This window comes from Pholcus phalangioides, unplaced genomic scaffold, assembly GCF_987345545.1.
Source record: "Pholcus phalangioides strain wild (caught in Gottingen) unplaced genomic scaffold, Ppha-v1.0 ptg000011l_1, whole genome shotgun sequence".
Lineage (NCBI taxonomy): Eukaryota > Metazoa > Arthropoda > Arachnida > Araneae > Pholcidae > Pholcus > Pholcus phalangioides.
Window position 1 is genome coordinate 23084274 of NW_028301604.1, and position 12587 is coordinate 23096860.

At 33.3% G+C, this 12587-nt stretch overlaps 1 protein-coding gene across 1 annotated transcript; it reads right to left on the reverse strand.

Moving 5' to 3' along the window:
* Positions 1-2622: 2622 nt before the first annotated feature.
* On the reverse strand, positions 2623-11642 carry LOC149080235 (hemocyanin D chain-like). The gene is made up of 9 exons (XM_089239314.1): positions 11378-11642; positions 10232-10452; positions 9912-10111; positions 8353-8749; positions 7911-8039; positions 6653-6781; positions 6233-6419; positions 4804-5027; positions 2623-2983 (listed from the first exon to the last, which is right to left on the reverse strand). Exons 1-9 carry the CDS (start codon positions 11571-11573, stop codon positions 2786-2788), a joined length of 1881 nt encoding a protein of 626 aa, XP_089095440.1. The 5' UTR covers positions 11574-11642; the 3' UTR covers positions 2623-2785.
* Positions 11643-12587: the final 945 nt, after the last annotated feature.

Sequence of the window (12587 nt, forward strand, 5' to 3'; positions counted from 1 at the left end):
GCGGTAAAGGTAAATCGATTACTAAACATAATAACCGGTTCTTACGCATACTTACCAACCGTATGCATAATACCCACAAGCATCATTGGTAAATTTGGTTAATACTGAAAACATTATCACTTTTATCGGTGTTTATGGACAATAACCAAGTGTCGTTGGTAAATCTGATAAATACTTGAAATTTATTTCCTTTGTCTGTGACAGGGTTGGGTTTTTGTTGCAAAAATTAATTTTTGCCAGGACAGTGGCAAAAAGTGGAGAAAGCCAGGAATAAGTTAATCCAATGGAAAATCTTTCAATAAAAATAGAAAAACCGCAAAAATGAGAAAAAAATTTAAAACAATATTGAAACGAAATCTTAAACCATAAACATTATGGATGTTATGTAATTATCAATCACTAGAACTGCAATTTTGATGGATACAGTTTTCCACTATTTATATTGTTCCATATTTATATTAAAATTATTGAAGTCAATAATATTAATAGTATCAATCGCGGGAGCTTTTCGTGTAAGTGGTGTCTATTTCGAGAAAACTGTTTCAGCATGGTTCTTAACAAGCTCATTTTTCTTAGCTACAATAACGAAAAAATTCTACATGCAAAAAAAAGCTCTTTGCTTTTCATTCTCAGATGTCCTTTTAGTGTGTAAACATATTCAAAGTTTGTTGAACAGTTCTTATATGAAGTGGCGAATTTAAATTTTGGTTGTTGCGGTTATCAAATTGGCTGAAATAGCTGTTACCTTGCGTATGGCCAATTTTCCCACATTTTGTCATCTCTTTTTTGTAATCCTTGGAAATAGTCCTTATAGCATATCATCTAATGTTAAAACAATAAGTTTTATAATGTTTGCTTTTAATCTAAGAGATGCCAAACAAAAAAAATTAATATAAACGTTGAAAATTAAAATGCAGTGAACTTAGTCAATGATGGTGTTTTGTGATGATCCATTTACATATTATCTAACACTTTGGAATGCAACTTTGTGTTGCACTAATTGCCCTTATCGAAACTAATGAAATGAGAAGGAATTTTCTATACTCTCACTTGTGTGATAGAACTCATATCAATTCATGTTGTTTTGTTTCATTAAGATAAGACATGTGCTTTATTAAGAACTTCTTTACAAGCAACTTGATCGGTAGAAATGCTATCTCTTCAACCATTTTGTCTAATTGAAAGGAAAACAGCTGACTCCGGAGGTAAAAGAAATCTAGTTTTAAATATATCACCTTTGTAAAGTAAGTTAAGGTTCTCAGAACGTGCTTCATGAAAGTAAATGTTCAAATTTTGAATTTGTTTAACTTTTTTCAAAAACTATTCTTGCTGGGGCGGTTTTTTCCCATGGTTTTTACTGCTATTTTAAAAACTTTCTAACCCTGGTCTGGGATTGTGCATAATACCCTAGTGTAATTGGTGAATTTGATAAATATGAAAAAAATTCCAAATGACTCTCGCATATGTATGATGAGTATAGTTGGACCCGATATAATGATAACAAATTTTACGATCGTACCCCGATTCATACAATACGTGTATGAATTATAAGTATAGTACTGTATATTATATAGTACGATGTATAATGTTTACCAACGACGTGACGCTTGAGTATCACATTGGGTAAACATTTTTTCGTAATCTGATCATATTAGAAATTATTTATATTCAGTATCTGTATATATATATATATATATATATATATATATTATATTATATTATATTATATTATATTATATATATAAATTTAAGGCTCAAGAGCTGATCGATCAAGGATTTTTTTTATTTAAAAAAATCAAAAAAAATTCCATCTTTTTATTTTACTGTACTTAGTCTTTGAAATCTTTCATATTCTTTGCATTCGATATATTTTAGCCTATGTTTGTTTTTGTGCCCTTTTTCCCTAAATACAGCGAAAAGGCAGTTCTTTTTCATTGACATAGAACGAACGTCTGAAAGGGCTGGGTGATGTGTTATTCTCGTACAAGTTTACGCTGTTTTGATGTTACCGTATTCCCCCTCATTAGCCGGCATGTCGCCAAACTCGAGACATCAGATTTTTGAATGTTGAGGTCTGATCGTTTCCAGCATACCGGGAAAGTGAGGTTTAATAACGATCACATTGTGTATTCAGCAGTCCAATGGATTTTTATAATACAGATATCTAAGAATTTTTTGGAATCTGTGGCTCGAATTTCCCGGCATGCCGGCTAATGCAGGGAATACGGTATGAAAATTTATTTAGAAAGGATGATGATTTTTCCCCCCACTGAGATAATATAATCACAAAATCTTTCAAAATATTAAATTAAAACTAGGTATGAAATACAAATTGGCAATTTCAAATATGCAATGTATGAAAATAAGAAAGAACAGAACTTAATGAGAACCCTAATATTTCTTATGACCGAAAAAAACTTCTATTTTTGAAAAGCATAAAATATGTATTTTTCTATTTTATTCAGTCAATAGCCTTTCACATAACTGTCTGGGAGATATGCAAAAGGAAGAAATTGCACTTGTGTTTATATATACTCTATTTGATGGAACAAATGCACAGAAAACTATTAATTAAATTAGTTTAAGTACAGTAAATTCAAAGAAGAGCTCTGTTGATGCACATTCTCTGGTACCGATATTTATTCAAAGATTTTTGCTGTTGAATCGAATTTACATTTGAAATATTAATAAGCAGTATAACCAGTAAGTTCTGAAATCTGGCCAAATTTAGATAGTTTCATTGTGCTTTTGTCTTGGATACAACGTAAAAGAAAGAATGAATTGATTATTCTTTATGGCCAATGTGCTGGATCCTAATTTCGGTGAATGACATATTCGGTGTCTGGAACTGGCTTGGAGTACGAGCAGTGATATGGCGATCAAAAGGAAAGCCCATGGCTTTCTTGTCTGGGTACTTCTGATCCCGAGCACCACAATAGCTTACAGCATCTAAGCACATTGTAGTTGGTGCATTGCCCTCAACCTGAAAAAAAGAAGGAATATTAAATCACAAAAAAAAGAGAGCAGGTTGATTCGCACACGTAACCAAATTAATAAATAAATTCTGTAATTCACGTTAAATTTATACAAATTGCTCCATCGTTCATCAATAGGAAATGCAATACCTACATAGGGCCTTCTGAATTCTTGTACTAACGTTATTGCAATGCGTATGCAGTTACGTGTATTTGAAGCTAAATAACAACTATCATTGATATTTATTATTAAGATTAAACTGATTTTTTTTTTTAACTATCGAAAAATATTTCATTATATACAATATCTTTTAGAAAAGAGATAAATGTTTACGTTCCTGCATCATTTTGATACGACAGTTCTGTACGATGAAACTCTCTACGAAGTATTGGTGTCCTCAGAAATACACGCGACAACTAATAAATATAATGATAAAACTTTTTCCTTCCATTCTAGGAACACATTTTTTTTAGCTTTAAAACGAATGGCACTAAAGTGAAAATATCAAACTAATAGGCAAGGATTAGAACTTTTTTTGTACATATATCTATATACAGGCTGCCCCAAATTGTTTTTTTCACAGCGGATATCTCTGCAACCGTTGACTTTAGAACTATACTTTCAACTAAAAAAAGTTTTCAAATGACGTGCGGTTACTGAAAATGTCTTAAATTTTCCAAGGAGTCGTATACATAAAAAAAATAGAAAAATTAACTTTTTATGTAGACCATGTGTGCAAAAACTTCCAATTCGTGAAATGTAAATGCGACTTTGAGAAGTCATTTACAGAAAATTGCATATTTTTAAATGCCATATTAACAGAGATATCTGACTTTGAAATTTTCAGCATTTGTCGCCAACGATTGAGGAAATAGTTCACAAATTGGGAAATGTTGTTATTGAAAAGTTGTGAATATTTTGTAATTGTCAAAATAATTGTCAAAAAAATGTAATTGTTATTTATTGTGAATAAAAAAATAAAATGGTTTAGTTTATTCTATTTGTGTACAGTCGCTAAATATGGTAATTTTTGAACAATGAAGACTTGTTAAACTTCTGCCAAAAATGTATTTGATTAGATTATATATAATTTACGTAAATTTATTTTCCTCTGGGTTTGATAACACTTTTTCACATTCCCTATTTTACACTTTATTATTATTTATTTTATTTATTTTTTTTAATAACGTGATTCTCACATATTTACAAGGGATCAGCATGATTCGTCCAGGGAATGTGTTAGTGCTAGTATATAGGCATCCATACCCGATAGGAACCCCAGTGAGAGGTTAGCTCCCCAACCACTCGGCTGCTAGGCGGCGGCCGCGGGGTTAGGGTGGTTTTTTTTTAATATACATTTTTAACTAAAATTGAAATTTTCTGAAAAAATTAGCCACCTTCATGTGTTATTCGTATTATTTGACGTATTATTTATGTGTCTCGTAACAAATAGCACAATCCAAATAGTGATTTTAGACATTTATTATCTCGGCAAATATTGCATTTAAAAACATGAATTTTTTTGCAAATTACTTTTCAGAGCAGGGTCTGCATTTTTCAATGTTTGAAAGTTTTAGCACACTATATAAAAGCTAACTTCTTTATTTCTTTATGTATACGACCCTTAAACAAATTTTGAGATTTTAAGTAATTGCACGTTACTTGAAAACTTATTGTAACTAAAAGTATGTTTCTAAAGTCAACAGTTGGAGAGATATCTACTGTGCAAACAATTTGGGACAAACTGTATATTCAGCTTACTTACAAACTGTATATGCTGCATTAAGTAAGCAATTATAGTACGCCATTATTGTGATGTAAATCTACCTTATCTTGTTCGTGGTCGGTCAGCATGACGAACAGATGGAATACCATTCCTCTGGCTGTGCCTCTTGGCACAAGCATGTGCTCAGGCCATCCACAGCTGCAGAATTCATTGTTGCTATCAGAGACTCCCTCGCCCTTCTCTAGCTGATCAAAATTGGGAACTTTGGAAAGCGTCACAGACGATTCCAGTGATGATCTCTTGATCTCGTTTCTACCTGGTTGCACTGCAATGTTAATAAATACGTAAGTCATTTCATGGTTTCAGAAAAATAAAGTGAGCAATCATCTACAGCAATTAGTTTTGTAAAATTGAACAAAGACTAAAAAAAGTTTTTAAAAATTTTGAAAAAGTGTTTAAACTAATTCCTATACAAGTAACCCGTAAGTGCTAATGTGGTTTTTATCTCATCAACCGTCCGTCGTACAGGTATAGTTTCAATTTAAAAAATGTTCAAAAGGCGTTCAAAAGTTACCCTGCACTAGTTTTAAGAGTGAAAATACAGTGTGTAACAAAATAAAAATAAATTTTTTTTACGGTTCCTCCGTCCTCTAACTTCCAATTAGAAAGTTATTGTCCTGTCTCTCCTGAGGCCAACCAGAAAAATTCCAAGTTTCTAAGTGTAATATTCACTGAGATATTCGAATTTAAAAATCAGAGAAAAGTTGGGAAATTGCAGCTTAAAATTGAGGGAAACGAGCGTTTTGTCCATTGGTTTTTGTTGTTCTTTTCATAGCTTCTCTCCGATGTTTGAATTCAAATACTTTAGCGAAGATTGCACCCAGGAACATGGAATTTTTTCTGTTGGCCTTAGGAGAGATAAGGCAACAATTTCCTAATCAGAAGTTAGAGCACAAAAGTACCGTATTAAAATTTAGATTTTTTATTTTGTGACACTGTATTTGCGCCTTTTGAGCATTTTTTGAATTATAATCATACCTCTACGACGGACGGTTGATGCGTTAAAGGCCGCATTTAGCACTTACAGGACACTCTATATAAATTCTCACAACTGCATTTTGCATACGTAAAAAATAGAACACCCCTTTAAATGAATTTTTTTAAAACACTACAATTGAAAATTTCTATGCTGCTGTTTTAAAATCTGCAGCGGGCCGGATAGAAACTTTAATCGGTCGCAGTTTGCTCATCACCGATCTACAGTAACATAGCTCGGAAAATTTTGTAGTATGAGAATGTTAGATTTTATTCAATTATATAATTTACGTAAATTTACTTTTCTTAGTTTGATAACACTTTTTAATTCCCTATTTTACTCCATTTTATTTTTTAAATTTACATTTATTTATGATTCAAATTTTCTGAAGAGATTGTCCATCTTCACATGGCATTTCGCATTATTTGTCGATCATTCTATGGATCTCATAACGAATAACAGAATCCACTACAGATAAGATAGCATTTGCTTACGTGTCGCCGTGAATTTATCCAGTTCAATGTACAATCGTCGTTGATCTTCAAGAACCAGCCTATTTCCGAGTTCATCGTATTTCGGAGCAAGGAAAATTCGAGCAGTTGCTTTCTTTGTTTCTCCAGTTGTATTGTTCACTTTGATGTTGAAGGTGAATGGCTCATGATCTAGATGTTCGTATTTCACCTATGGTTGATAATGCATGTATATATATACATATATGCGTTGCGTTTGATGGATCAAAGTAACTAATTATGCATACTTAGAATATAATTAGACGGAAAAAAATCAACATGTTATAGAGTAACTTGGAAACATTTATAATAATCACCAGTTCGAAGAAAATCCGATTTCTTGAGTTACACAGATATTTATGCAAAAACTATACTAGAATAGAATATTTAAGAACGAAATTTTACCTGGATGCGGTTTTTCAGTGGAATTCCATGTGATAATTCAAGCAACGAATTCTTTGTGAAAGTGTGAACCAAATTGGGAACCTTTGCTATAATAGTCACGTTTGTTACTCGCACACCTGGGAAGGTAAGCTACAACAAAAGAGATGAAAATAACAAAATTATGTTGAAGAGAACCCGGTGATAGTTCAGCTACACAATAGGCACTGAACTAACTCTGAAATTACACACACTGTAATTCTGTAGCTGAAAGTGCAAAATAGAATACATTTCATTTTAATAGATTAGAGGGAAAAAAAACTATTTCGAGTTGTATAATTATATTTTAATATTCCCTTGAAAACGGTAGGATACTTATTAAAGTAATTATTATTATTATTTTTATTATTATTATTTTATTATTATTATTATTTTATATTATTATTATTATTTTATATTATTATTATTATTTTTGTTTAAGCTCACATTATAAACTTATTAAGTGTAATAATGTGATTATACTTTACAATTGAAGTAAATAGTAATGCGAACTTGAATTAATAATTAATAACGTGACAATGAGAAACACTAATTTTATTAAGGAAACAGTTATTTTCCGGATATTATGCTGAGCTGAGCTCGGAAAGAAAAGTCATCACGTCTCCGCCGGGACTCGAACCCAGGCCCTCTTGCATACGTCCCGGCGGAGACGTGATGACTTTTCTTTCCGAGCTCACCTCAGCATAATATCCGGAAAATAACTGTTTCCTTGATATGTCTGGCTGAGAAAAAAGCCATCTATATCTCTCTAAACCGTCCCACCCGGGGGCCATTTCCTGTAGTTAAGAGAGGCTACTAATGCCTCTACTTCAGCGCCTCACGACACAGTGCGTGAAATTTGGAAGGCAGATTCATGTGTCTCCAGTGGTGTAGATGGTAGCATGCTTGCCCGGTATGCAAGAGGGCCTGGGTTCGAGTCCCGGCGGAGACGTGATGACTTTTCTTTCCGAGCTCACCTCAGCATAATATCCGGAAAATAACTGTTTCCTTGATATGTCTGGCTGAGAAAAAAGCCATCTATATCTCACTAATTTTATTGTTGAGGATAGTTCTTATGAGATATAAAGCATTTCATTCCTGGCCATTTTCTTTTGAATTTATATTCATCTTTTCCAAAGTATTTGTTCTTATTTTATTTTACTCGTTTGGTTTCAATAAATTAAATTCGAATTCATTGTAAAATCTGGAAAGCCGAAAATTTCCTGAATGCAAAATTACTCACTTCAGACTTGGTGTAATTGGGAAGCCTGGTCTTGAATTCTTGGAAGATGTTGTCCATCCATCGGTGGTACCTGTAGAAGATTGGATCCCTCAAAGCGGTTGAAGTGTCATCCATGACTCCAGGGTTTTCCTGGAAGCGAATTTAAATCGAATTACAGTTGTTTCTATGTAGTTTAATATGTGCGTTTTAATGCATGTCATTTCAAAAATCTGGTTTATCGTGTTTTATAGAAGATTTATCTACTGCTTCATATTTCTTTCGTGCCATACCAAAGAGTTTATACAAAAAAAGTTTCGTGTTCGGCATCTAAGGTAGAAAAAATTGAACTATAAAATAATCTTTAAAAATTTCCCAATTTACAAAAGATTGAAGAATTAAAATTTTCGAAAACATGACAGAAAGCGATTACAAAGAACGAGACCTTTCTCTATGACATTCTCACCTTGAACCTTCCATCATGGTCATGAATCTTAGCAATCATGACATGACCCCAGTTGTGAAGTGTACCATAGTATCCTTTGTTCAGGGACTCATGACTGGATTCGATCAGTGCACCGAGGATATCCAAACCCTTTTCTTCATCTAAAGGAATTTCTGTTCCATTGTTATCAATGACTTGACCAGTGTGGATTGCACTCAGGATCCTTTCTCGCCATCTCTCCATATCTTGAACATCTACTTCCTTAACATCCCTCAACGTCATTCCAGCAGGGCGAGAAGCATAATTTTTACCACTGATCAGTGACGATAAATGGGCAGAATATCCTTCAAGTTTCTCTTCGAAATTCTGGAAAGGAATCATTCTCTGAAGTCCAACGGACAGACGATCACAGTCATACCTGAACGATACAAAAAAAAAAAAAAACACAGATCGCAGGGATCAAAATAAGAAACACAACGAAAAAAAGTATATTCAGTATACTACGTATATTTATTCCTCAAACGCATAGGCGTACGCAGAATTTTCTCAGGGGGGGGGGGGGTTCAATTTTTTTTTCTTCTCGGGGGGGAAGGGTGGTTAACGTTTTTTCCTGCAAAATAACACTAATCAATCTCGGCTTGAGTGCAACCCCCCCCCCCTTTGCGTACGCCAATGCTTAAACGTAATAATTATTCGACACAAATTTACTTGAACATACTTCAGCTAATTTTTTCGTAACATGTAAATGAGTTTTCTAGCGAATATTCTAAAATATTTTCTAATGTCAAATTTAGAGGTATCACACAGTCTTCAACCCTCTAGGTCCCGTATATATTTGAGTATACATGACAAGTACATAGTCAAGAACCCCTTATACCAATTTCTCTCAATTTTTTTTTTGTTATTCTACAAAGTGCATCTGTTAGTGTCATTCTAGTACAATATACGAATATATGAGTAATATACGTTTTTATCTATAAAGAGTCGATTCCTTGTCGGTGTCATTTTTCGAGAATTGCTAAAATTTAACGTGTTCAGAGATTTATAAAATCGCACAAAATTAAGAGAATTGAAAACAAAATTCAAGGTAAAACTATTCAGCTTTGCTAAGCTAGATTTTATTTGTTTATGAATAACATTAAAATCAAGACAAACTGTATATTATACCCTTAATTAACCATTTCAGCTAGTTTAAGAATTCACCCTAATTAATTTAATTGCGGTGTTTATGTATTGTTTCAATTAAAAATATGCTAACAGCACCAATTTACATCCGCTTTTGTGAAAAATAAATTTGAATACGTTTTTATGGAGGTGAACCATAGAAGGTTAAGCAAACCTATGCAGCAGTAAAAAAAAAGTTTATATTTGCACACCTCTTTAACAGCTATCTATTCTGTAAAAACATTTTCTGTCCGTTTATAAAATGGACATTCGTGAAGATATTCCCGTAAATCTAAAACCTTTAAAAAAATGCAAAATATTTCTTACAATTACATCTAGTTCTATATATGTATTTTTACTTTATTAGAAATACTATCACAAAATCATTAATTTAAAAGATTAAAACTGCCGAATACCTTGCACACATCTGCTGATGCATATAGTAAAAGAGTTCACCCTTCCTGTCCTTAACCTTTCCAAAGAAGTCAGGTCTGAATGTAGCAGGGTATACTAAATGCCAATGCCAATGATGAGCATTGATTCCAATGTCTTCACGGAAATATGCCAAGTTGTATTCGGGATCTAGAATGTTTCCTGTCTTCTGAATAGTTAAAACCTGCAACATTCGATTGGGCTTTGTCAATTAAGACTTGATGAAATGTGTGAGATATAACTTGATAAAAATACTTTGCTGTTTAACTGACTTCATTACTCAGAAGACTAAGTATGAACCTACTTTGTCACCGTCGGGTATAGTATCTAGTTTGAATGCACGGTTGATAGTTTCTGCTGGAACGAACTTGTCCGGGAACACCTCCTGAATCGGTGGTAACGTTACTCCTTGGCAATCGGGACGGTGCAGCACCGTCACAGACAGAGCGAAAGCAAAAAGGCCTTCATTCACAACATCACGGGCTTGTTTAGCAAGATTGATGAAATCACCAAAATCCTTGCATTCTGCAACAGAAATATATAATTTATTAAAATCACCTGCAATATGAAATAGTTTTAAGCGTTTTACAGTTTTTTATAGTTATAATTTCAGCTCTGATCTAAGCATTTTTATAACTTTCATCATAATCATAAATGCATGCGCTATTCGTCTCTGAAGCCCCCACATCATGCATCAGGCCCCTTAGGCCGGGATCTTTGTGGTAGATCTTTAGTCAAATTTTTTACGAGCCGCCCCCTTCGTAGTGAATTTACAGTGTGAAAAAACAAAAAATGCGAAGAATCATTCCGGGTCCAGTGGCTAAAGCCCTGTCAGCTCCGCCATTGAGGAGGCCATGTCCGTATCCATCCTCATTTCATCAACTTGTCATCGATAATTGTTTCCAAATTCTATGAAATATATTCACAAGTTTTTCATTAAGCATCCATTTTAAACGTATTTTACCGTACCGTAAAAAAAAATCGGTTTAGTTTCCCGTGAGGAACAATAGAAAAGACTTGTGCGGGATGTCGAATGACAAAAACCATAAAGAACGGAATCACTGAAATATCCCCTTAACTTAAAAATCGAACGCGTATATAAAAAGGTAAGTAGTAACAAGAGAACAAATTTTTTAAATCATCTTAAAAAGTTTGTATCGTAGAAACAAGCTTCTCTAGATGCATATTATGAATTTTTCAAGCAGAGTCTAGGATTTATTTATCTATCTGATTTTTCAACCTCTACTGCAGGGACATTTTAATTAGTTGAAAATTTCAATACGGCAAAATGGAAAATTTGACGTTTTTAAAAATAAATAAATTAATTAAAATGAAAATCGTGAAACATATTACAAAATTACTCAGTAAAATGCTTAAAATCGAAATGCTTGTTTGCCAGTTTCATGTGACACAGTATAAACCGATTACTTTGTTATTGAAATCATCTTACCATACAAGGCTTCGTAAAGAGCCTGTGCTTCTCCTAGATGATCTTCATGAAAGCACGAGAAGAGCTTTCCTCTTGGAAGTACACCAACACCTTTTAGCCGAGGATCCCTTTCGGCTTCTGGGAGAGTTTCAGGTGCTAGTGATGTAAGACCTTTGAAAAGAGGGAGGATCTTGGCCTGCTTGTCTTTTACACTCATGATGAATGCAGCTATGTTAGGCCTCTATCTGCACGGAAAGATACAGCCGGGTCCCCTGACAGCGTCCGTGGGAATCTACTGCCAAACAACGGCTTTATATATTAGCCACTGAACCTTAGCTAGACATTCGTAGAAGTGTTATTGAAAAGAGGAGCGAAAGGCCGAGTCCGCTTCGCGGAAGCTGCGAGTGCTTTCATGATGATCACACGCGCGTTCTTTTAATAGAATATGGTCAGAAACGAACGAAGTTGGACATCTGAACAAAACTGGGCGAGAACTTCCTCTACTGATACGACTTTTTCAAATGTACCGTATATTGCACACTCACGAACTGAAAAAAATAAAATTGTTTCGTAAAAGAGTTGAAAAGTTGGACATGCCAAAAAACTTTTTAAAATAAATAAACAATTACAGAAAACCCTTTATCGTATTTTTACTTGCTTTCATTATGTTCGAAAAACATTCAGACTTCGAAACAAAATTACTTCTTTAAAACTTTGAGCAAAAGATCATGATGTATGTGATTGATCTCTTAGGCTATCAGTTTATAAAATATTAGTTTATTTTACCTTGCAAAATCAAACTACACTATTAGTTTTCGAAGATCTGAAAAACACATACTTTTAATATAAATTCTCACGAAAATTACATAAACCATTATTTTCTGCTCTAAACCACTCAGGAAGAGCCGGTTTTCTTATTATTCCTTGCACTCGATGTGCATTCTCCCACTAAATGCATTCGTTTCGTAATTATTTCAATAATGATTAATTTAAATTTCTAATCGAATTGAAATAAACATTTAAAGTTTCGAAAATCACCATTCTTGACTGCACGAATGTTTAAAGCTTTATGAAGATTATTACAAATTAAAATTTAAAAAATGTATACATCTTTTATTATTTCATTTATTGATGGATTTAAATTTTGAAAGTGGAAAGAAGGTGATACCACACCATCTTTGGTACTCAATTTTTACTTCTTATTGTTTCTACTGAAAATGAAGGAAAATAT

What these genes read in the sequence shown, in the direction of transcription:
- LOC149080235 (XM_089239314.1), bottom strand. Translation starts at nt 11,573, where the DNA reads ATGAGTGTAAAAGACAAGCAGGCCAAGATCCTCCCTCTTTTCAAAGGT. An exon ending in CTATACCCGACGGTGACAAA is followed by an intron (nt 10,112 to 10,231) that starts GTAGGTTCATAC and finishes CGAATGTTGCAG; the next exon opens with GTTTTAACTATTCAGAAGAC. An exon ending in CATCAGCAGATGTGTGCAAG is followed by an intron (nt 8,750 to 9,911) that starts GTATTCGGCAGT and finishes TGTATCGTTCAG; the next exon opens with GTATGACTGTGATCGTCTGT.